The sequence below is a fragment of the Ambystoma mexicanum genome, chromosome 5p (assembly GCF_040938575.1).
Source record: "Ambystoma mexicanum isolate Mex_15411 chromosome 5p, UKY_AmexF1_1, whole genome shotgun sequence".
In the NCBI taxonomy this organism is placed as follows: Eukaryota; Metazoa; Chordata; class Amphibia; order Caudata; family Ambystomatidae; genus Ambystoma; species Ambystoma mexicanum.
In genome coordinates this window covers 408,138,434-408,165,349 of record NC_090930.1, presented here as the reverse complement: position 1 = coordinate 408,165,349, position 26,916 = coordinate 408,138,434, and the positions used below count along the sequence as shown (strand labels likewise).

Genomic DNA, 26,916 nt, shown 5'->3' with positions numbered 1-26,916 from the left:
CGTTCCCAAGAACTCCCGTGAACTGGAGATTCAAGTCTGGTTCGCTCTCAGACCCTGACTTCGCTGATGAGCTACGCCAAGACATCACCACTTTCCTTGAGATAAATCAGGGCTCAGTCGATTCAGCCAGCACGTTATGGGAAACACTGAAATGTTATGTGAGAGGCGTGTGCATGGCCAAAGAAAATGGCATCCTAAAACTGATTAGACGTGAACTAACGGAAAGTGAACATCGCCTGAAAGACCTAGAAAATACACAAACCGCATCCCCAGACGCGCAGACCCAGGCCAATCTAAAGATAGAATTATCCAAATTTCAAGAGACAGCCAAACGTGAGCTGAAATTTTTGAGCCGCAAACACATGATTAGGCAGTATGTGGAGGGGCAGAAACCCGGGGCGCTCCTGGCCTTCTGAGGCTAGATCAAACTCCCCCCCGGGTGGAATGCATCCGCGACATACAGGGAAATCTGACATATACCGAAGAAGAGATTGTACGCACATTCCACAAATTCTACCAAGACCTGTACAGCTCCCATATCACTAGTAACCCCGAAGAGCTTCAGAACTACCTTAATGATACCGAATTGTACTGGGTAATCCAAGATTTACGCGAACCACTGAACGCACCCATCACACAAGAGGAAATCATCGAGACAATAAAATCTCTTCCAAACACCAAGGCACCCGGTCCAGATGGCCTGACAGGCGAATTTTATAAGGCCCACGCACCCGCGCTGGCCCCATTACTCCTCCAAGTGTACGATGAGGCCCTAGAGCGGGGGATCCTTCCTCCCACCCACCGCGAAGCCAATGTAATTCTTATCCATAAATCAGGCAAACCACAGGATGATTGCGCCTCCTACAGGCCGATCTCGCTGATTAACCTCGATAACAAGATTCTGGCCAAGATTCTCGCAAACCGTCTCCTTCCTCTCATGCCCGCACTGGTCCTGGGTGACCAGGCCGGTTTTATTCCTGGCCGCAGCACGACGTACGGTATTCGACGACTGTTTGGCGTCATTGCCGCACTCGACCCTTCGCGGCAGGCCATTGCAGTGCTGTTAGACGCTGAGAAGGCATTTGACTCCGTCGAATGGCCTTACCTCTTTGCAACACTCACACAAATGGGGCTGGGGAAAACTTTTATCAAGATGGTCTCACTACTATATAATGAGCCCCGCTCCTACATCACCCTCGGCACTGCAAGGTCTCCCGGAGTCAGGTTGGAACGCGGCACTAGGCAGGGATGCCCCCTATCGGCCCTTATTTTTGCCTTAGTTATGGAACCACTTGCCTCTAGGCTAAGAACACACCGTATGAATAGTGGCATCACCCTGGGACCACACAAACTGATCGTCTCCCTCTATGCTGATGACGTGATGCTCTTCATCAGAGATCCCCAAACGAATCTTAATCCAATTATGCGCGAGGTGATCCGATTAAGTGGCATCTCTGGTCTCAAAATAAATCATTCGAAATCGGTACTTTTTCCGCTGACAATAACCACTCCTAAGTTTCGTGATGACCACGGATTTAAGTGGGAAAGCACCAGGGTTCGCTACCTTGGCATCCTTATGTCGCTTAATCACGACGAGATCTTTAAAGACAACTAGGGCCAGGTGTTCCAATCCCTCCGTGAGCGCATCCAAAGATGGAAGTCACTTCCCCTGACACTATGCGGGAGGGTTTCACTGACCAAGATGATGATTCTCCCCAGACTCCTTTACTTGTTCACTAATATACCCCTAATACTCCCACGCACATTTCTACAGAAAATCAGAAGCCTCATCTTGGAACTAAGATGGGCGGGCAGACCAGCAAGAGTCGCTTACATGACTCTGACACTACCGGTGGCTCAAGGCGGCCTTGCACTTCCCGACATAGAAAAGTACTATTGGGCCGCTCAGGCCCAATTCCTGAGCCATTGGTATGCCACCGATTATGTCCGCCCACACGTTCAAGTTGAACGCGCCCTAGCGTCCCCTGACTTCTTGACAGCAGTCATCTTCAGTGAGCGACCGGTTCCGTACAACACGCTAAGCCCAGTCCTGTCCTCATATGCCATCTGGAAGAAAATTGCCTGCAAATTTGAACTACAGATAAGATACTCTCCGTTACTACCCATCAAGTTTATCCCCGGCATTCCCCTGACCAACGAAAAAGTCTTTTTGATCTGGCTGGACAAGGCCAGCATCCAGACATTTGGGGACCTCTTTCCAGAGGATATGTTCCAATCCCTCCGTGAGCGCATCCAAAGATGGAAGTCACTTCCCCTGACACTATGGGGGAGGGTTTCACTGACCAAGATGATGATTCTCCCCAGACTCCTTTACTTGTTCACTAATATACCCCTAATACTCCCACGCACATTTCTACAGAAAATCAGAAGCCTCATCTTGGAACTAAGATGGGCGGGCAGACCAGCAAGAGTCGCTTACACGACTCTGACACTACCGGTGGCTCAAGGCGGCCTTGCACTTCCCGACATAGAAAAGTACTATTGGGCCGCTCAGGCCCAATTCCTGAGCCATTGGTATGCCACCGATTATGTCCGCCCACACGTTCAAGTTGAACGCGCCCTAGCGTCCCCTGACTTCTTGACAGCAGTCATCTTCAGTGAGCGACCGGTTCCGTACAACACGCTAAGCCCAGTCCTGTCCTCATATGCCATCTGGAAGAAAATTGCCTGCAAATTTGAACTACAGATAAGATACTCTCCGTTACTACCCATCAAGTTTATCCCCGGCATTCCCCTGACCAACGAAAAAGTCTTTTTGATCTGGCTGGACAAGGCCAGCATCCAGACATTTGGGGACCTCTTTCCAGAGGATATGTTCATAACCCCACAAATGATCAGGGAGAGGGGTTGCGACACCTCGCTCGACATCTTTCTTTATTTCAGGCTGCGGCATACCTTGCAGGCCCTCCTCCCAACATTCCCCAAACAACCGCCGACATGGACCCTCCTACACAATGTGATACGGGCAAGAGGCGAGGGGCGTTTGGTCTCCACGATCTATAGATCACTGCTCGTCGACACAACCACGACCGCCGCAAGGGCGAAACGGCGTTGGGAGATGGCCCTCCATGCCACAATACCAGACGACGAATGGACCTATATCCTTCAACAAACCCAAAAAGTAGCTCTGAATACTCGCTATAAGCAGACCCACTTGCACTTCGTCCACCAAACATACTATACCCCCCAAAAGAAACGGCGCCATCACCCCGAAGCCCCCGATCATTGCGAGAGATGTGGCACCCCGGCCGCAGACTTTGTTCACCTCGCTTGGCACTGCCCGGGTGTAGCCCGATTTTGGTCCTCAGTTTTACAGCACACAAGTGACATTGTCGGTGAGGTGCTGGCCCCAGTCCCGACCAAAGCCCTCCTGAGCATGACAAAACATCTACAAGCCCCAGTGAGGAAGCTTGCCTCTTTGCTCCCGGTGCTTGCCCGCAGAAGAATAGCCCTGACTTGGGGACGCGGGCCCCTTCCCTCCCTGGCGGCATGGAAAAAAGACATTCTTTACTGTCAAGACATGGACACTGAGTTCTTACGGCCCCTTCCCCTGCATGCACGCCCTCCAGATATCTGGGCTCCCTACATTAGCTATTTACTTTCCACTTCTGACGTCACTATCTCTCAATCCTCACCTGTGAACCACAACACTGCTGTATGTCCGTCCCCCGCTATCCCCTCAGACCCTCGACGGAGCGTGCTGCCTTAATGAACATTCACGCTGATGGAATATCGTCTCATAGACTTTGAATGTGCATTGTAGGTGCTATGAACGTACTGTTTTCCCTTTTTGTTGATTGGACCTGCTAACACAGGTCGTTACTGTGTGCTCATGTTAAAACCAAAATAAAGTTTTAAAAAAAAAAGATGTGAGGAGGGAGGTCCTCTACTATGTAGACAAGACCAGACCGCTAAGAAATACAGATCAGCTGTTCGTTTCCATAGCCCCAGGCAGAGAAGGAGATCGCATCTCTAAGAATGCCATCTCTAGGTGTATAGTCAGATGTATCCAACTGTGCTATTCCCTTTCAGATAAAACACTGCCTTTTATGCCAAGGGCTCAATCTACAAGAGGTACTGGATCCACTCTGGCTTTCATTGCAAATGTACCCCTTGACAGCATTTGCAAACCAGCAACATGGAGCTCTATTCACACCTTTACTCAGCACTACTGCATTGATACTCATTCCAAGACAGATACTCAAGTGGGACAAGCGGTTCTAAGACATTTGTTCGCTCATGAACCTTCTCACATCCCACCTCCTTCTTCTAACACTGCTCGCTAATCTATGCACAGTATGTGATATAAACAGATTCCACAAGCCTAAGAAGGGATACATTACTCACCATAATTGCATTTCTGATGCTTGTATCTGCTTAGATTCACATGCGCCCGCCCTTTCTCTCCTCTGAGAGAAGGTGCATGGATGTTTGTAGTCTTATCTATCTTATCTGCTTGGACTGCTTGGATACTCTGTACTCGCGCTGCTCCTCATGCTACCTCATGTCAGAAAAAATACAATCACGGTCGTATACGTGTGAGGGATCATGGGTACAAGGGACGTCACACTAGGGATAGTATTACTGGCACGCCCTGGTTCGACGCCCCTTTTTGAGTTTCGACAAACAAACTGTAATACTATACAGCTTCCACTAGATGTCATCCTATGCACAGCATGTGAAACTAAGCAGATAAAAGCATCAGAAATACGATTACGGTGAGTAATGTATCCCATATATATATATATATATTTCTGAGGCTTGTGGAATCTGCTTAGATCACATGCTGTGCATAGGCCGACATCTAGTGGAAGCTGCGGAGTATTACAGTTTGTTTTTCGAAACTCGAAAATGGGCGTCGACACAGGGCGTGCCAGTAATACTATCCCTAGTGTGACGTCCACTGTACCCAAGATCCCTCACGCGTCTAGGATCCTCAGATTGTTTTTTTCCGCCATACTGGTCGGAAGCATTTTGCGGAGTCCCCTGGCCTTAGCCATACTTTTGCTAGAATTTAAAATAATATTCTATTGACATCCTTTCCCACCCCAACGTCGAACTTCGACACTCGACGCCGGCTGGAGAAGAAATCGACCGTCGGCTGCTGCACGACGGATTTGGGCCTTGGAAGGCCGCTGGCCTCGGCCCGGGCCTGGTAGGCCACTGGCCTCGGCCCTGCAAGTATGGAGAGTGGGGGGTGGTACATACTCTGCACTCTTGGTATATAGGTGCACCTTATACATTTCCTACACTTAACAGCCCGCTGCCTCAAGGTGCATATGGAGGGTACCCCTTTTCAATTCTGCCCCAAGTGCAATCGCAAATACCCTTGGGTCGACAGGCACGCCACGTGCAATCTCTGCCGAGGGTCCACCCCAAAGCAAACTGCAGAGCGTGTAGTAGGTTTAAACCTAAGACACTTAAGGACCGTTCGACGAAGCGTTGGGCCCACCACGCCAGGCAGGCGGCCATGGCAGCGGAGGGCGCCTTCAGCGATGGCAGCGACGCCGTACTTTCGGACGGCGAGGGCATTACGGTGTCGAAAGACAGCCGAGTGCAGGTCCCCGACCTCGGAAGGTCGTCCGGCAGGGCGGCTATGGGGAAGACCCCCGGCGACACAAGCGCTTCACATACTACACACACTAAACACACTAAGTCCAACCGAGACGTCGAGTTCTCGGAAAGAGGCACAGACAGAACGGTCCGATTCGGTGTCCTCTGGGCGCTCTCGATCAAGATCGCCGCATGACTCCAGGCAATCATCCACTCTTGCCAAGAGTGCCTCGCTCCCTAGGCTAACAGAAGTTCGATCGTCGGAAGACGAAGACGACTTCCACCCCCAGGCCGCGCTCCAGGAGTCGTAGCCCACAATTAAAGCCAGCGAGGCCCCAAGCTCGAAGGACAGGGACACCTCTCCCGATCCTCGACGCCAGGCGTCGAAAAACTCCAGAGCCACTAAGGGACAGGGAAAACATTTTTCTACGCACGGGGAGGGGGGAAAACAGCAGAAGAAACTACCTGTACATTCTTCCACACCTGTGAAACACTCCACCCCCCTAAACAGACAGACAAGCCCAGGTCTGCTGATAGGTCCACAACCAGCAACGCTACTCAAGATAAATCCCATAGACTTGCTGAGAGAGTCATTCCCAGTTCCAAAAAATGGTCCAGTGAAGACATAGATAGGGTCATGTCAAGAATGTCTTCTTTGGATGATTTTTATGATAAAAATCCAGAACATTTCCTCTCGTATGATCCACAAGGGGCCACACCCTCAGGCTCTACTGATCCTATCCCCCCCGAGTAAGAAGGCCCGGTTTGAAACTCCAATGAGGTCCGAACCCTTCGAGGTACAACCTTACGCAAGCCCATACTCACGGGATCAAGGAGAGGCTTCCTTTTGTGAAGACCAAGAATTTGGGTTGATAGAAGAGCAAACCGGGACGGGCTACTATGGGGATGATGAGGACCAGGAGGAAGAAGAGGATGACCCGGAAACATACAGAGTAGATTCCCCGGTAGAGAACGAAGCCCCGGTTACCGACTCCCCGGTCGATAACCAACCCCTCCTAAATGAGGTTCTCGCTCGCGCAGCATAACATTTCCACATTGACACCCACGGTGTACAGGAGGAGAGGGACTTCGCAGAAGAGTTAGTGGGAGAAAGGAGGCCTGTTGCCCAGACCATCCCTATCCTTAAATCCATTCAGCGGAGAATAGATCCGTCCCTGGTGAACCCAAACCTCACCAGAGCAGTCAATCCCAGGGTTGAAAAACTTTTCAGGGCAGCTCAGTCTGACCCTCTCTATATAAGAGGACATCTGAAGCCAGACTCCCTAGTTGTCACCAACACTCGTAAGAGGGCTGGGACACCCTTGTCTTCGTCAGAAGCTCCTCCCGACAAGGAGAGCAAAAAACTATACGGTTTCGGCAGGAAGGTAGCCTCAACATCCGCCTATCAAGCAAGGATTGCTAACTCCACCACCCTGTTGGCCAGCTACAACTGCCATCAGTGGGAAGAAGTCGCGGCTCTCATAGCCTCTGCTCCTGAACCGTTAAAGGGCCAATTAGCTTGGATTTCCACAGAGGGTAGTGCCGTGTCTGGTTGCATTTTGAAAGCAACCTTCGACGCCACGGACAACGCAGGCAGATTGATCGCAGAAGGTACTGTTATCAAGAGACATGCGTAGTTACGGCAGTCTGGTTTTAAGGCAGAAACTCAGGCATCATTGTTAGACCAACCGGTGGAAGCCGATCTGTTGTTTGGTAAGGCGGTCGAAGACGCACTGAAAAATGCCAAGGACGAATACGAGACACTCAAATCCCTTGGCCAGTTAACCAATAAACCCCCTAACCAGAGAGGGAATAGTAATTTTCGTCGCCCACGCGGCCATAATTCCCAGAGAGGATCTAACTATTCCCAGGGGCAGGGTACACAGTGGAACAACAACCAACAGTCTACCCAGGGTTACAGCAGAGGTAATAGGAGAGGTTGTGGTAAAGGCAGAGGCAGCCCCAGCAAGGGAGGCGGCACGCCTCCACCAAAGCAGTGACGCTCAGTTCAGGGTCCCTTCTCACGCAACCCCAGTAGGGGGACGCATTTCAAACTTCACCCAGGCTTGGGAAGGGATCACATCAGACAGATGGGTGCTGTCAACAGTATCCACGGGATATTGTATAGAGCTACTGCAGCGTCCCCGGAACCATCCTCCACGACAAAGAGTACACTCCTTAGAACATCAGAAGATTCTCCTCGAGGAGATCGCCATTCTTCTACAAAAGGACGCGATAGAACTCGTCCCGGGACACCAGGTAAACAAGGGTATTTATTCAACTTACTTCCTTGTGCCAAAGAAAGACTTGACAATGTGCCCAGTATTGGACTTACGGCCTGCCAACAAGTATGTCAAGCCCCAAAAATTTCGTATGACCACGCTACAAGAGGTAATCCCCCTCCTAAAAAAGGGGGATTACATGGCAACCTTGGATATGAAAGATGTTTATTTTCATATTTCCATGTTCCCAGCGCACAGAAAGTAGTTGCGCTTCAAGGTGGACAGTCGGCACTACCAATTCAAGGTACTGCCCTTTGGGATAGCTTCAGCACCAAGGGTATTCACCAAGGTACTGGCGGTGACGGCTGCACACCTACGCAGGGAGGCAATCCCAGTGTACCCTTATCTGGACGGCTGGCTCATAACGGGGGAAACCCCAGGAATTTGCAGGACAAACATTCAAAGGGCTATCGACCTCCTCCACGAGTTAGGCTTCTCAATCAACGAGAAGAAGTCAAGCCTGGTGCCAAGTACCTCAAAACAATTCCTAGGAGCAATCCTGGATACCCAGGAGGGGTTGACCTTTCCTTCAGAAGAAAGAATTCGGAATATACTACTGCAAATTCCGCATTATTTGTCCGGTCAACAAATAACGGTACGCAAAGCAATGCGTTTACTGGGCATGATGGCGTCATGCATTTACCTGGTCCCCCACGCGCGCCTGCGCATGTGTCCCATTCAGGAATGGTTGGCGAAACAGTGGTCTCAGGCAAGTGGTCAGTGGGACGATCTAGTGGTCGTTTCGCCAACACTGGTACAAAGCCTTCACTGGTGGACAAGAGAAAATCTCGCACAGGGGAAACCCTTTTACGATCCCGAAGTACAGGCAGTAGTCACTACAGATGCATGTCTGACGGGGTGGGGAGCTCACCATCTCCATCACACAGCTCAGGGTCTCTGGTCTCACTCAGTGGCCAAGAACCACATCAACCTGCTAGAGCTTCTGGCAGTATTCAGAGCGCTTCAGGCATTCGAGCCCCACCTACTAAACCTGTCAGTGCAAATCCAGACGGACAGCACTACAGCCATGTTCTACCTGAACAAGCAAGGAGGGACTCGCTCGCCAAATCTGTCCAAGCTTGCCCAGAAAATCTGGATATGGGCACTCAGGCGGAACATCTTCCTGTCATCACAACATGTTCCAGGGGAGCTCAATTCCCTAGCGGATGCCCTGAGCAGCGACTCCCTCCCAGAGGAACACGAATGGGTTCTTCACAGAGAGGTCGTAGAAGATCTCTTCTCTCAGTGGGGTTTCCCTACTACAGACTTATTCGCCACAAGCGAAAACAGACAATGCCCAGGATTTGCATCCAGGTTCCCCCAACCAGACTCCCAGGGGAACGCCCTGTGGATGAACTGGTCAGGGATGTTTGCGTACGCTTTTCCACCAACTCCTCTCATCAGGAATGTGGTGAACAAGATGAACAGGGAGTCGTCCTAGTTGCTCCCATGTGGGCAAGACAACCATGGTTCCCACACCTACGCAGGATGGCGGTGTGCGAGCCCATCAAACTTCCAGCCTGGTACAACCTACTGTCCCAGCACCAAGGTCAAACAGTGCACCAGCAACCCAACTCAATGAACCTGGCAGCATGGCTCCTGAGGTCATAGAGTTTGGACACCTCAATTTACCACAGAGGTGTATGGACATCCTAAAGGAATCCAGGAAACCAAACACCAGGCACTGTTACTTTGACAAGTGGAAGAGGTTTGTTATCTGGTGCCAGAGTAGACAAAACAACCCAGTTGATTGCACTCCTTCACTATTGTTACATACATGCTCCACCTGCTAGATGCAGGATTGGTTTTTAACTCACTGAAAGTACACCTAGCAGCCCTCTCGGCTTACACCACTTCCCATAGCAAGGTTTCGTGGTGGAAAGTACCAGTAGTTAAAGCCTTCATGGAAGGAGTAAAGAGACTTCACCCTCCTATTTCAAACCCACCACCAGGGTGGGACCTTAATGTGGTGCTAGCCAAGCTCATGGGCCCCCCTTTCAACCCATGCATAAAAGCAGTCTCAAACACCTGACTTATAAAACGGCCTTCTTAGTAGCTATTACTTCTATAAGAAGGGTCAGTGAAATTCAGGCTCTGTCAGTACAGGATCCCTTCTTTACCATCCATAAAGACAAACTGGTTTTACGCACACACCCTAGGTTCTCGCATAAATTTATATCAAAATTCCATGTAAACCAGTCCATCGAGCTTCCGGCTTTCTTCCAGAACCCGCAAAGCTCGGCTGAGGTGAAACTACACACCCTAGATGTGCGTAGGGCGTTCCTCTACTATGTAAATAAAACCAGACCGCTAAAGAAAACAGATCAACTGTAGCTACAGGCAGAGAGGGGGATCGCGTCTCTAAAGGTGCCATCTCGAAGTGGATTATTAACTGTATCCAGCTGTGTTACTCACTCTCTGAAAAGACTCTGCCTTTTACGCCAAGGGCCCACTCTACTCGAGGCATTGGGGCCACTCTGGCTTTCATTGCAAATGTACCCCTTGACACCATTTGCAAAGCAGCTACTTGTAGCTCTATTCACACTTTTACTCAGCATTACTGCATTGACACCCATTTCAAGGCAGATACACAAGTGGGACAAGCGGTTCTAAGACACTTATTTGCTCATGACCCTTCTCACATCCCACCTCCTTCTTCTGGTAATGCTCGCTAATCTATGCACAGCATGTGATCTAAGCAGATTCCACAAGCCTCACCGTAATCGTATTTCTGATGCTTGTATCTGCTTAGATTCACATGCGACCCACCCTTCTTCCCCTCCGAGAGAAGGCGCATGATTGCTTGTAGTCTTACCTTTCTGTCTATCTGCTTGGATTATCTGTACTCACGCTACTCTTCATGCTACCTCATGTCAGAAAAAATACAATCTGAGCATCCTAGACGTGTGAGGGATCTTGGGTACAGTGGACGTCACACTAGGCATAGTATTACTGGCACGCCCTGTGTCAACGCCCATTTTCGAGTTTCGAAAAACAAACTGTAATACTCCTCAGCTTCCACTAGATGTCGGCCTATGCACAGCATGTGAATCTAAGCAGATACAAGCATCAGAACTACGATTACGGTGAGTAATGTATCCCATATATCAACCACAGACTCTTTCCGGAAATACTAGCATACTCACATTTACCAAAAAAAAGGAAAAACGGTCACGGCACACCACTGGTCTGTGTAAAATGTCCTTTTAATCAGACTCTCAAAAAATAGAGCAATAGAAACATGGCAAGAAGAAATAAATAAATATATATTATGCCCTAATATGGCTTAACGATCTTCTATGTTGCCAGGGCCCTCTCAAAGACCAGTTTTTTGGCTTTTACTGAATTGCATTCTTGTATTTTTAGTCTCCCAGTCAAGATGGTGGGAATAATGCCACAATTGTACATTTTTAGTCTGACATAGTCCTGTAAGGATTTATATAGTTGAGTGACACTATGGTATGTGTACTTTTCAAGTTTTCTTAATAAAGCAGAGTATTGTTGAAAGCCAGATATGGGGGTGAGGAGGGGAAATGATGAGAGGCCATGTAATTCATGAGTATTTGCCCAGGATGTGGCAAGAGAGGTTACGCTCCTGGACACTGGTGCAGCTTTTTCCCCCTGATTGTGGCTGCTTTTCAGGGCACAAGTAAAGGACACGTGGGTGGACAGCGTAACTTTTTTTTCCAGAGGTCAGACTCAACCACTTTGGTTTTTTGGAGTTTGGCAAATTTGCACAAGTATTTGGCTTCCAGTATTTTTCTCAGGTTGTCATGGTCCCAGTTCAGATGCTTACCCACAAGACCACAATCACTTGTTTGGTATTGGGATTTTGTTTTCCAGGGAATATTTCACTACAGATTGCTGGATTTAAATAGTGAGCACCTTTTATACTTTGCCAGCATATTTATTGGAACATTTCCTCTATCAGGTTATTTTTCTGGTGTTCATTCCTTTTTTTTTAAGTCCAATGCTATTTTATCTTGCTCCCTTTCTTCTAAGGGGATGGTTAATTGAACTACATTTGTGTATTTCACTTTAAGATATATGTTCATTTACTGAATGTTGATTCATGGGTGCCAGCTTTTGATTTTCGATATGGGGGCAAAAATACTTGGGTATATTTTATTCTTGCAGCCGGTCATTTTTTGCCCTTTTCGGTGCTGCTTAAATGCAGTTAGCTGGGGTTGTGCGTTGCATCCCAACAGTCATCAAAAGACTACCTTAAAACAAGGTGTGTGACCCTTGGTAAATAATGTAATCTCACTAAACATTGCCTAAAAGAATGGTGAGTTCTCAAAGCCTGCCATCTTTTATACATAGCAATACCACTGTAAAAACAGGTCAAGATAAGTCTGTGATTGATGAACATCTTTGAGCGATGGTTGCATTAGGGAGGATTTCGAGGTTAACTTAAGGCCATAGCTACAAGTCTGGTAGTGGTTTAAAAAATACAGTGGGCACGGCCGAAGGTCATTGCTAGTGGTCAGGTAGTGTTCTAAAAAGGAAAGTGGGCATGGTCAAAGGCCGTGCTCACTGGCCATGGCCAAAACGGTCTGGTAGTGATTTAAAATACATTCGGTCCATGGCCAAAGGCCATGGCTAGTGGTCTTGGAGTGATTTAGAAAACACTGTGGGAACGGCCGGAGGCCGTGCCCTCTGGCCATGGCCACGTTCTGTGAAAGGTATTGTTCAGCAATGTACCTTATAGTAAAATAAACTAGCAGTGTATGTTGTCTTCTCAGCCTAAAGTACAGCACAAATGCATCTCCCAAAATCATTCATTCTATTCGTCATATGCCTAGATTTATACAACAAGGTCTATGTAATACTTTCTTTCTCTTTGTAGGAATGCCAAAAGAAGTTAAACCACAAGCTTGGACTGGACTCATACCTTCTTAAACCAGTGCAACGCCTGACAAAATACCAATTATTACTGAAGGTATTTATGGAAGCAGAGAATTTGGTTCTTTCGAGTATTTTAATGTAATTATGGTCTTAATTTCTATGTTTTCTATACATTATTGAAATATTGTGAAAGCTGTTGATGTTTTTGGGTTCTCATATCAGCTGCTCTTTTGAGGGTAAGAACTGTAAGCCTACGGCGACACTTAACAAATAAAATCCTAGAAATTATGATTGGTCCAAAGGCTAAAGGGGAAACAAAATAAACACCTGAATAGGTTTTCAGTGAAAGAAAATCAGTCCATGCCATCATTTATATGCCACAGAGTGAAGAAGGAGGGACAGATATGGCATAAAGAAGCTACTACCTCATTCTGAGTGAGAATAGATCGATAAGCCAGAAGTCCAAAGACTGTAGTAGTTCAGTGTCCCCATGTATGCCCTACAACAGAGGTGGGTCTTTCTGCGTGGCCGAGCATTATGTGACTCGATTTCTGGGTGTGAGTGTTAGACTGTGCCTCGACTAACCTATCAGATTATTGTGTAATGTGTACCCTCGTTACTCTTCAGGGGCCAGAATGAAACTCTCTTGTTCAGGATAGATGCAGCTCTCTGCCCCATCGTAATTAGGCCAGATATCCACCCTGAACCTAAATCCTCACCAGGAAATAAGAATAAAGACCACTGGAAGCCAGTGCCCCCTTCTAAATCCGTTCTATTGGTCTTGTAGGCATCATGAAAGAAGTGGGAATGTTGAGGTGGGCAATTGCCCTGTCCATAGGGTTTCACCATCTGACATTCAGATGGGGCCACTTATCGAGGCAGAGAAAGCACCATTACACAAGCTGACAGATTTTTATGAATCCACTTTTCCTTCCAATTACCACTAGATATGCCTTCCAACACACAGCTTTTAGAGACCAGCATTGAGAGTAAAAACAATTGCTTACCTTAATTCTGAAACCCAGGCCTATGCCCTCATCATCCTTAAACTCCTCTCCCTTATCAAAGGGACAGATTAACTATATTGCAATGCCTGGAAATAGGGGCGGGGGCAGCACTGCGCGTCCCACAGAGGCACAAGGAGCCATGGGAAATATGTAAGTAACGTAGGGTAGAAATTGTCCACTTTCCTCACAGGAGCTTCAGATGCTCTAAATAGTGCAAGAGCAACAGAATGTTGTGCAATTTCCAATGCTGCAGACGCACTACAGTACCCCCAAATGTCAGTGGGGTTTGGCAGGCGATGCCCCAACACAAGCTACAAAGAGAAAGGTGACCGTGAATAACCACACAGGAACTGCCATAACCCGCTCGCATGATTCCTGTGATGTTTGTTTTTGTGCCAGTTCTCGAAAACCCGTGAGCAAAGAAGAACTTCATCCGAGTAAAATCAGACCAGAAATAGAAGAGACACTGGAAATGTCCTTCAAAAACCAGATCACATCATTGGGGACGAATGGCAATAAAACATGAGTTTCCGAGCAAAGCATCCACATCAGTTTCCTGGCAGAGGCGATATGAGCAACGGAAACCCTGCAAATGCTGGTGTCAACGAGAGGCAAGTGTGACTGATAAAGATTTAAATACTGAGGCCCAAGCAAGCCCAGGTTGAGAGAATTGTTTAGTCAAAAAAAGCAGCAGGGAATGTGTGAACCAAGACCTGATTGCTCGGCTTCATATTTCACAGATCTTCTGGCTGTGGTGGCGGCACAAAAAATGGGAATGCTGCAGTGGAAGCAAGAAGCTACAGAAGGCATCTGAAATCAGAAAGCAGCACCAATTCAAAAGCCGCTCGACCAACGCTGTTTTGGTCTAATTATGATTGGCCAACAGCAAATTCACCAGAGGTTGCATTGGAATCAAAAGAACCAAACATACTGTCTAACCATCTTGAAATGTAATCTGTCAACAAATTGTCGAGTGGGGGGGGGAGAAGGGTAGCTCAGGGGCAACACGCTTGTCTTGGAAGCAAGCACACAGCTTTCAATCCCGATCCTGCGCTTGGAAACCAAACTCTGGTATTAACTGCATTATAAATGAACAATTATAATTATAACACAGTAAAGTAGGCTATGTTCTCAAGAAATCTGTTTCTGTCAAACCTAACCATCTCACACGTACTACATCCAAACCAATTGTGGGGCTGATTAAATGCCTTGCCTTGCATATTCCACAATTCTCCTGCAGCTCCCCAGCAAAACCCTAGATAAAGGTCAGACTTCATTTCAGCAAATGCCATCATTGTCTGGTTCAAAACTGAAATGTCCGATATAAACAGGAAGAATCTGGCCATTCAATTTACTGATGGGAGAACATTTTGTAATGATAAATGCACAAAAAAAAAACACTAATCTGGGGAGGTTCTTCAAAATACGTTCCTAGCATAGCTCCCAGCCAACGTTGACTCAGAGCTAGCTATGCAAAGCGGGAGAGTGGAGAGTATTCACTATGGAGTTCGTTGACTCAGAGCTAGCTATGCAAAGCGGGAGAGTGGAGAGTATTCACTATGGAGTTCGTTGACTCAGAGCTAGCTATGCAAAGCGGGAGAGTGGAGAGTATTCACTATGGAGTTGGGACCACGTAACTGATTGCGTTATCTGTTGCAGCAAAGGACATTTCCCAGATACTATGCCATGATGTAAGGAGTTTTAAAATAAAAAACTCAGTGCTTATGACTGTCTTCCATGATCCTGTCCTGTCAGAATTAACTTGATGACCATGGATTTCCTTCTTTGTCCTGCCGTAGTCTAAACCCGAAGCATATGAAAGCCCATCTCGATGCTTGGGACGGTCCTTGAATTTTAACCATGCCACCTAATGGCATATTCATGCACTGAAAACTGGAGAACCTTAGTTAGTATTGCTTGTCTTTATGCCCATCACCTGAACAGTCCTCCTCATTTCCTCCTTCTGTAGGATGCTCCAGGGTGTCACAGGTTTCTTTAGATTATGGGTTAAATAAAATGTTATATACATAAGCAACTATTTTCAAAGCCCCCCCCTTTTCACTTTTTAGCAATTTCATGGATTCATTTTTTTAATTTATTTTGCGTTCCTGTGTTTTGGTTTTGTATAATGTTCTGAGCTATACAGGCTGGTGTCGGATGCGGCTGGTGATTGGTGGTCAGTGTGGGTTCTTTCCTCTACGCTGTAGTAGATCCATGGAGTTGGTGGTTTCCGGTCCCAGCCTTTTGCCGTACGCTGGCTGGTGACAGTGTAGTTTATGCACTAGCGCACCGGCAGTCTACTGGTACAGCTGATACAGCTTTTAAGAGCTCCCCGAGAGAAAGAGTAGCTTGCAAGGGTCCTTAAGCAGTTACAGTTGCTAAGCAGTCGACTTGGGGTCTGGATAGAACTAAGGGCTCTGCAACTCGCACTGGGCGCATTTGCATGTCTATGGATGTATGCATGGGGGCCTGTTTACACTGTTTACACTTGCTTATATTTGGAATCTGTCAGCTCTGATAAATTTGGATTGCCTCTCCCCTACAGAGCTTTTAAATGTCATGCTCTCACGTCGTTAAGCTAAGAGGCCTATCAGCTAGCTGGAAGGCTGGCCAGTGCAGCATAACACTCTTACGCCCTCATAATATATCATATATAAATATTAGCAGGTGTACCCGTTCTTCTCACAGTAACTAGTAGGGCTGAAGTGTGTAAGCTTGAAGTGTCGTACCCATATGTGTATGGCTGAAGCATGCAAGCTTTGTAATGTTGAGATGGCATACATTCATCAACTTCCGTGGGAATTGAAGTTCCTGTAATTATCATGAGAGATTTGCCACAATGTGACGGACAATGTCATTGCGGAACCTATTGAATAAACATGCACCGTTTCCTGTCACCCTCATTACTACAAAAGCACCGTTTTGTGTCAACCCGCATGACTTCAAAAGTGGGTGCTGCTAATGTCTGTCAGAATGCCGATAGCGTGCAATGAACTGCTGAACTTCAGGAACAATGAACGTAGAGCTACGGCAGAACTACAGCACAAAGAGCCATATGGAAAGAGGAAGCATTGCAGATCACTTAAAAAAAGATAAAATACAAAAAAGGTATATTTTAAACTTGTTTATTTATTTTAATTTTTTCATGCGCTACACGCCCATAGGCCTCAGAGCGCTAACACAAAAAACTTTGTCTACACCATGGGACCTCCCCACATGCCAAATTTCAGGCACGTAGCATGTTGGGAAGTATGCTGAACATATCGAACAGACACACACACATATCTGAGCATTGCAGACCGCAAACATTAGAACATTTATATTTCATACTTTTTACATTGTCTACACCATGGAACCTACCCACTTACCACATTTTCGGTTTGTAGCATGCAGTAGGAACCCCGATGGTCTGTTAGATAAAGTGTCTGCATGCCTGTAGCTGCGCACTCACAAAGCACTCTAGGACTGCACCCTAAATCTGTGTGTGCAAGGATGGAGACTTGAAGCTGCACACCTGGCTGCTCTGAACTTGCTCGTCTGAGACTGTAGGTTTTAGGCAAACCACTGAACCCTATATCACATCGGTGGGATTGACCCATCAGAGAACTCACCTCAGACCCTGAAAAATTAGGTGCATGGAAACACTCAAGTCATGTAAGTGAACTCCAGGTTTGTGCCATCAGGCTCAGGATATCGGCCTGTAGAGCAGGAGCCAGATATTGAACATGCAAACATTGCTGGTAAAGCTGGATAAGGAAATTAATAATATCCAGAGTATACTAGAGACTGCTGTTCAGGACTGCGAAGGCTGGAAACCCCCCGGAGCAACAAAGGGTGTACCAGTGCTTCATTTGTAAAGTAAGTGCCAGGGCTCACCATTTCTCTTAGGCGGCTCATCTGTGCCATGTAAACGGGAGATTTCGAAAATTTCGCGACTTTTTCTAATCATGTAGCTATTTTACACCATGACACACATTTGATTGGTGATCTTTTAAAAGAGCTGGAGTGTAAAATGCAATTTTACTGTGCAATTTTCCTGCACAGCTCCCAAAATGCAGGGAGCTGTGCAGGAAAATTGAGACATTGGGCAACAGTTTGCATTTTACAGTACAAATTTCAAAACAAATAGCTGCAGATTTGTAGTTTTTAATAAATGTATTTATGATGTCAATGTAGAACAAGCATTGGCAATGCCACACGTTTTGTCTTCTGTGAAGCTATTTGCCAGGCATTGAAGTAATAATATTAGCTGGTCATTAATGGTAGCAGCTTGAAATTGGTGCACGTACCTGGGCATATGATAGCAACATCTATACACTAGCCGAAACCGTTGGCTTTGCTAATGCTTGTTTTAACAGGACTTCAGTGATGGAAACGTATACTGCTTATAAATCAAGTGCCTGGAGGCACATCTATCTCGTTAAGACATTTTTATTGGACCAGTTCCTATTTACAGCACCACTTAACACATTAGCTCTCAGAAGACTGCTTTGCAAAAACCCCGGCAGCACTTCGACTGCAAAGTTTGATTTTAAGGCTTGATAAAGGTTGCTCAAAGAGATCCAAGGAGCGTATGTTTTGTCCGCAGAGAGGCTGTACGTGGGTGGGAATGGCCATAGGGATTAGCATGATCATGGGAACAATAGGTGGGTAAATAACCAAACAACACCTACAATCATTGTGTCCTCATATGCCATCTCTGCCTATCTGTACTCCAATGCTTTAATTTCGGCTTAAGCATCCCCTTAGAGTCAAAACTAAAAATACACGAGTACCATAAGCAAAACATTTCTCACAGAGAACAGGCATAGCATTGGCAGCAGCACGCCCCCTTTGCAACTAGGAACGGGGTGGGAAAGGTCAGTAGTGCAGGCTACCCTCACAAGGATCAGATAAAGTGGAAACACAACCTTAATTTAACGCATACTTTAGATAGAGCATTGAATGCAACAACAGAAGCTGCCCCCCCTATAAGGAATAGATGCGTTACTACTGCAAGCTAATGAATACCTTGCTCACACAGAACATGACACCTTGAACAAGGCTGGGGCAAGTTTTCATCACACTTGCAGAACAGGCATGCCAGGGCATCACCACTACAAGCTTTGATTTCACAAATAAAAGGGACGGCAGTAGCAGTGCAAGCTTTTGTAAATGAGGGCGATTAACCCCTGATTGGCCCATAGAATCAGAGCTCGCTCTCGAATACTTTAAGACAAGATAGCTGCACCTTGAGGTGGATGGGGGTGCAGGTTTACTACTTCAACACCAATCAATAACGACAACTCAATGGTTTGGCAAAGGGGAGTCCGTTTAATGACAAGTACAAGAAATGGGGAAACATGGAGATCAACAGTGATGCGATGGCACGTCTCGCTTCAACTCCCAGCAATCTTCATTCAAACAGTAATAGTTATACTCTAAATTCGTCATCAATTGACGTATAACACTCCAAATTTTGTCGTGCAATTCTATTGGTTGGAAAAGGTAACTTATATATAGGTGCTATATCTGTATATGGTAATGGAGTGTGAGGATTGGTTAACTCTTATCAGGTGGGTGTCTACACCCTTCCCTCTAACATTACTCATGTAAAACGTCACTACAAGTACGACGTCCCATTGGTTCTGCTAGCTATAGGACCCTACATTATTTGGTCCATTGTGATTGGGTCGGCTACAACCCCAAGCATAAATCTCCACTTTAATTAGCAGCATGCAGGATGGACACCCAGATACAAGATGCCCCAAGATTCACCCAGCCTCCCTTCCATCAATCAGTACTCGAATGGCTGTGTGTCAAATAGTTGGCTGTGGTTGGCCTCGAAACTGTATCTTCTTATCAGGAAAAGTTATGGTATCTTCTGCTTTGGGTGACATCAGACGTTGGTACCTCTTCGCGCTTGGCTGGTCATGTGTTAGCACACCGTGAATTTGCTTCATATTCCTTCTATTTGTGCATTTAATTCTTACTTTCGGCCACCTGCCTGGGCCGCCTTATCTCGACCTTCACGGGGCAGGCTGCTCTGCTCCTTAAATTTCGATTCTCTGAACTTACTATCCGTCTCCCATTCTTGGTTTGACCTCGACTTCCCAGGCGCGAGCTGCATTATGCTGAGTTACGGATCAGGCTTCTCTTCTTGCCTTTTGCTAGAACACAAATCCTGGCCTGTTTGACCCTTTGTAACCTAGTTCTGTATAAAGTGGACTCGCACTTATATAATGTGCTTCGTTGAGGTAGATTATGTATAATGGTGCGTTGCGCTCTATTCTTCTAGCATCGCAAGCCGCACTGGTTTCTTAGCTTCTTGCGTTACAAGCATATGTTCAGGCATTAGTTGGTTGAATATCTTCCTCCTGCTTTGCAGTTCAAATTTCTGTATGTTTCAACATCGTCGCTGCTCCTAGTTTCACAATATCCTTATTTATCACCTTTCGTCTTTGTGTCTCATCTTTTGGTTTTCGTTTGTTCATCTGTACGTCTGTCCGGGCCCTCGTCTCGTCATCATTCGTCTTCAATTAAGGCCTCTTGAGTTTCTTCTGGGACAGTGTTTAAGCAATCTTCATTTCGTGTCATTTGCTGGTATGGTTGCCTTAATGGATACCTTACTGTCCATGGCTGTCGGGTTATTGGTATTTACTAGGTATTGTTCTTTTGATTGGCAATGGGCAGAGCCCTAGTGCGGCTCTCTGCTGGTTCATTTGCTCATCATACGTCACATATCCCGGTACTTCAAAATGGGCGACTGGAGTGCAGGTTGTATTTGGGACCTCCTCTACACTTTCAACACACATCAGAAGAATCACTGATAAGGAACGGGTGCAGTGTTCGCCACAGCAGTGCAAACCTCCATCAAATAGGACTGCATGAGCGAGACAATGAAGACTTGCCTCTCACAGGTTACCAGAGTTCAAAGCAATATAAGCTGTCCTCATTTTATATAGAGCAAGTAGCGCAATAGCCACCTTAGTACAAGCTTTCCCCACACTATAAACAGGTCAGTGTGGTCTTCTGCAAAGCTACAGTAAGTAGCTCACCTCAAACAAAACAATCAACTATGCCCTTCAGCAATGAACGTTTCCCTCACTTAGAACAAATATGGATCTACGTGTCTTCACATAGCACAGATACTATATGGCGGCGAGCACTTCAACATGTGTGCCAACTTCGAATTTGCTTTTTTTTAAACTTTATATAACTTTGCACAGTAGTACAACTTTACATATTCATACAACGGTGCACTGCAGTGCACAAGGTACATTCCGACAGCTCTTAAGCAGACATCAAGGTGTTGCATCATTCACAGTCCTACATTTTGCCGCTTCCACCCTCTTCTTTATTGGACAAGTACTGACAAAATCCTCCCGATATATCCCTAGGTCGGTTTGTTAATGGCATCAAACTGGAGAATATCTCTACTTTATCATTTGCCCAGGTCATATCCTCATTAATATAGCATGTGTAGCAAGTAGCAACCCAATATTTATGTGTTTACGCTTCAGCGGATTCATTTTAAACACTTAGCCCAATATGCATGACTTGTGTTCCCACCTTACCGGTTTGTCTACCATTTCTTCCAATGCACTAGATACCTTCTCCCAATATGCGGAGTGCGCTCTGCAAGACCATAACATATGCATTATGTCCGCCATCTCACTCCCGCATCTCAGGCACTTTCCATCAGCCATTACATACATTTTTTTAAGACGGGCGGGAGTGAGGTGTACGCTATTCAATATTTTGAAGTGAATTAATCTGTACCTGGAGTTGTAAGACACTTGTTTCATGAGCCTGCATAGTTGTAGCCAATGTTCATCTGTAAAAAGGATATCTAGGTCCTTCTCCCACTCACCCTTAACATCTGGTGTTAGTACCCTTTTCGTCGACAAAGCCAGTCTATACAGCACCGAAGCAGTTGTCTTCATTGTATTGGGGGAAAATTACATAGTTCAGACATTGGTGTGAGAGTGGTTCTTGGGGAACCCATCCCAAACCGATGCCACCGCGGAGTGGAGACTATAGAATTGGAGTCTCTGGAGTGGGGTGTCCCCTACTTGTGTCTTAATATCGTCCCAGGGCACAAAAGCATTATTCCGGTATAGATCTCCAAGATTCATTATGCCTGCTTCTCGCCAGTGTGCCGTCAGCATTGCATTTCTAGATGGGTCTAGATATGGTGCATCCCAGATTGGCATAGCCGGGCTATACATTATAGTGTTACTGGGTTGTTGGACTAGTCTTGACCATGCCTGTTGTGTGGCTAGTACTGGGTCTAGGAGGTTACCACCCCACCGCCCCCTGGATTCCCCATAATCACCCCATGTAATAGTGTGGCTTTGCTCCTCCCATGTCTTTCTAGTTCCAAATATGAAGTGTGCAGTCCGCCCTCCACCCAGTGTGCCTCATAGTATGCTTGTGCTGCTAGATGGAACAATTCGTAATCTGGAGCAGCCAGCCCGCCCTGTTTCATAAGGCAATGGTAGACGCTTACAGCTGGTCCTTGCCTGCCCTTTCCACACGAACGTAGCATTTGCTACCGATTATCTTCTTGAAAAGGGATCTTCCCAGCCATAGCAGTATAGTGCTTAAGAGATAGAACAGTTTAGGCAAGATTATGATTTTCAGTACTGCCACACAACCCGTTAGTGGGATAGGGAGTTGCCCCCATCTTTCTAGGTTGGCACACACTTCACTAACCAGCGTGTCATAATTGAGGAATCGTACAAGAGTCAATGTGCGTGCTATTTCCACTCCCAGGTATCTCACCTTCTGGGGCGACCAACGCAGTCCAGACTAGTTATTGGGCTCTCTCGTACTGTCCGTCAGTGGAAATATTATTTCAATACAAGCGAAGACCCAGATATTTCCCAAACTCTTGCACCGCAGCCAGAATTCTCTGCAAGTATTTCTCAGGCTCTCTCACATACATCATAATGTCGTCAGCATATAGTGTGTGCTATTGCACCTTGAAACACTTGTGTATAGGTGCGTTATAAATGCCATATCATATCATATCATATATATAAATTCCACCCGTCCAGCTATGGGTATACCTACCCAAGCGTGGCGTGCCCTCACAAGATCTGCCAAGGGTTCTATCACCAGGGCGAAAAGCAAAGGCGAAAGAGGGCACTGCCTAGTACCAGCCACTAGTATCAGTATTGAAGATAGTACCCCGTTAACGCACACTCTAGCATATAGTTGCGTGTATAGGACTTGCACCCAACTTCTGAAGTTCAGGCCAAACCCATAGTTATGCAACACCCTGAACAGGAACCGCCAATATACTGTATCAAATGCTGTCTGCATGTCTAAGAATATTGCCACCCCTTCCAGGTTCTGTCCTATCCTCACCAATACATTATAAAACCTCTGTATATTGGATGCTGTCACTCTCTCCTGTATAAATCCTGCCTGGTCCTCATGCATCATATATGGCATTAAGGGGTACAGACGGGAGGCCAGTACCTTGGCAAATATCTTTGCATCAGTGTTAATAAGGGATAGAGGGCGATAAGACCCACAGTCCTCTGGCGGCTTTCTGGGCTTCAGTAATAGAGCGATGATCGCCTCTCGCATTGACTCTGGCAAAATGGCAGTTTCCGGCGCCTCGCTCCAAAATTAGGAGACGGGGAGCCAAAGTAGCCATTAATTAGCTGTAAAACTCTGCTCCTAGCCCATCAGATCCAGGGGCTTTCTACCCCGAAAAACCTTTAATCGCCTCCTTTATCTCACTCAGAGTTATCGGGACCTCAAGTGCACTACGAGCGCCATCCGATAACCGTGTTGTGGGTATCTTAGTCAAATATTCATCTATCTCACTCTCCGTAGTCACGCTTTGAGGGGAGTAGAGATTCTCATAGAAGCCATAAAACACTTCGCACACCTCTTCTACCCTATTTACCGCTACTCCATCCTGCCTCCCTCCTAATGTTACGAAATACCCCAAATTCAGTGAAAATTGCAACCCCACGCATGTAAACATTAAATGTTTGCTATAAGAGGGCCTGTGTGCCCACCAACTCTTTGTTTTCAAAGAAGTCATCTGTTGTGCCATACCTGACCGGAATACTGGGTCTAACAGAGATGAGGCTTTAAAGCGCCATTGTGTTCTCTGGGTAGTCCCTATCGGAATGTTCAGTGTGAGCGTTACGGGCAATGATCAGATAATATCCTGGGCAATATCTGGGCCACAGTCCCCCAACTCAACACCCTCTGCGATGTTAGATAGAGAAATCTATACGGGAGTGCATGTCATGAACAGACGAGTAAAAAGTTAATGCCTTCTGTGTCACATGCAACGAGCGTCGCACATCTTTCAAGCACAAATCTGTAAAATGTGTGTGTATTGTACGTGCTGCACTCGTCTGGGTCCAGGACGTTGCTGACGTGCTGTCCCGATCAGTGTCTAATATAGAGTTAAAATCACCCCCGCAGATCACTAATGCGCTGTGATATTTGGCACATTTGCGAAACACTTCCTCGTAGAATTCTGAGTCATCTATATTAGGGCCGTATATATTCATTAATTAAACATCTACATTCCCCAGTTTCCCATGTAGAATCACAAATCTGCCACTTGCATCACTCTCTGTTGCGTAGTGTATAAATGGGAGTGATCTGTGGATCAGGATCATGACACCACGAGCTCTGGTTGAGTAGGGAGTGTAATATTGCTTCTCTCCCCAGCCAGGGGCCACCCTCTGCACTTGATGATCTAATAGATGCGTTTCTTGCGAAAATATTAACTGAGCTTCTTGCCTTTTCACATATACCATTATCTTACACCTCTTGATGGGCAGGCCTAGCCCCCTCACATTCCAGCTTAGTAATTTCACCCCTGTTGAACCACATCTAGCTATAATCTCTGGTGTACCATTCGGTTAACACCGCCATCCTGTACCTGTTCACCACCTGATCATAGTGTATCATACCAGACCTGTGCATTTTGAGAACTATTTCACCCCAACATTTCCCAAATCCCACCTCCCCCTCCCTCATAGTACCCCAATCTTTGACTATGTCTTCCCTTGTCCTGTTTAACCAAAATGTGCACTCGCATTGGGGGCGACTGCTTCCGTAGTGCCTAGAATTCCCATCTGGTGCCACGATTAAACTTTAGACGTGCCTAACCCGCTATAACATGTAAAACAGATGTTACCAGAACACATTGTAAATTGCCTATTTACTGACGAGGTTCGGCGCATCATCTCTCGAGTCTTACCTCTAGCGCCCTGTACAACCAAACCTGAACACTATCCTTCCGCCTGTTACAGACCCGGCCACCATATAACTTGCAAATAGTCATTGTATACATAACAGCCTGGACTGTCCTTCCACAGACGGGACTCCAGTCGCACAAATTTAGTGGCATCACGGGTGTTCAGCTTGGTTTAGTCTCTGACATTACCCTTCTTCTAGCGGTTGCTTCCCCGGCAGGAAATACCCCCGCCTCCTCTGGGAACGTGAAAAAGTAGGTCTTGTTTTTAAACTGCATACGGAGCTTGACCGGGTATAGCATTGCACAGGGTATTTGATGCTCCCTCAGCAGTTTCTTGAGCCCAACGAATGTGCGTCTCTCCTGCTGTACCGCCAGTGTATAGACCGGGAAGATACGGATCACTTTGGATCCCATCTTCAACTTCTGTTTTTCACGTGCAGCTCTCAAAACCATGTTTCTGTCTCTGTAATTCATAAGCCGTGCTATTATTGGTCGATGGTACGTGCCTAGCTTAGGCCTTGCCGTCAGTGTTCTGTGAGCTCGTTCTACCATAAACATTTGGGACCAGCCCGGGTCCCCCAACAGATCTTTCAGCAAGTTCTCCACAGCAAGTTCCATGGGACCCATCAGGGCATCTTCTGGCACCCCTGTGATGCGTACATTGTTGCATCATGATATCGCTTCTAGATCCTCGCACTTCATCTTGACTCTACCCAGATCTTTTGCCATAGTTGTCACTGTATTCTGTAGCGCCTCCATAGTGTCTTCTGCTGCTCCGATTCACGTCTCCGTGATACGTTGTGTGGCCTTTTCTATCTGGGCACGGATCGTGGAGACATTGATGGTAATACCATCGAGCTTGTCATTGATGGCCGCAAAGCCTTGTTGCATAATAGTCATGACTTCCTGTAAGTCAACGGGGGGCAAGGTTGGAGTCGTCTCCGATGTTTCTTGGTTGCTGGAACCTTTGTTTCCAGCTTCCATCTGTTTAGTCATTGGTCTGGCAAATTTATCCATTGATCCACTTTTTTTTGGGAGTGACCCCTTTAGGCATTATGGTGGGTTACTGGGCAGCTGACCAGCATGGGGCGGTTGCTTACGATGGCAATTGTTCAGGTGTAATGCCCCAAGAGTCTGCGCTCCAAGGCTGTTCCTCTGGCCCTGCTCCAACAGTGTAACCAAAAAGCAGCCTTGGGCATGTAGTCTGTTTTCCTCCCCTTATGCTTGAGCCCAGTGCACATTCACAGCTAGCGCTTTCCCTCATAGCAATGTACTGAATCAAGTCTGCAGGCCATAATGAAATCTGCCGTGGTCTGCCCGCATCAGTTTGAGGGGGAGAAGATATTAAATTATGCAGTGGTACCTGTATAAACAGGTTTGCAGTGTCATCTTATCTGCTCCGTAGTGTCTGGGAGCTTGGAACCGTTCCACTGAGCCTGCCCCCAGAGCCCGTTTTGATTCCCTCCTTGTACTGCATCCACCGAGCTGACAGTCAGCCACCTGTGGGTCTGCCGTATACGCTACGGCAGGCAATTAGCGATTCCTACTGTGATCGCAGGGCAGTCTGTCCATCAAAATCTAATGTGCCCGCCTTCAGTGTGTATATTACATTCTACGATTCTTGCCGTGCTGCGGTATGGCGGCAGTGTGGGAGCCGGTATCAGTCAGGGTGATCTGCATGCCGGAGGGGTCCATAAGCACAGCAGAACCCTCACACGTGGCACTGTACGTTTGTAGCCAGCGTGTTTAGTTAACCCAACCTGGCTTAAATCATGGTGCCCCCGAGTGGTGCATCCCCTGGTCACTCCGACGCTCAATTCGCTCTGCTCACCAACCTAATGATGTTGAACGCGTCGGGACTTCTCGGTTCGTTCGTCAAGCTTCTTGGCTGCCCCCCACCACTAGTCCCAACAATGCCGCTGGGTATCCTTCCTCTCCCCGCAACGTTGATTAAGAATAGCCGGCACAGCCTCCGCACGTCGAG

The 26,916-nt window shown here is 46.9% G+C and overlaps 1 protein-coding gene across 3 annotated transcripts in view; it reads left to right on the top strand.

The window, feature by feature from the left end:
* MCF2 (MCF.2 cell line derived transforming sequence) overlaps positions 1 to 26,916 on the top strand; it is a 1,935,885-nt gene that overhangs the window by 1,362,656 nt on the left and 546,313 nt on the right. For all 3 annotated transcript variants that reach the window (XM_069612795.1, XM_069612794.1, XM_069612796.1), the window contains one exon: positions 12,706 to 12,798. In XM_069612795.1, the coding sequence (XP_069468896.1) occupies positions 12,706 to 12,798 (93 nt within the window). The remainder of the gene's footprint in view (positions 1 to 12,705; positions 12,799 to 26,916) is intronic.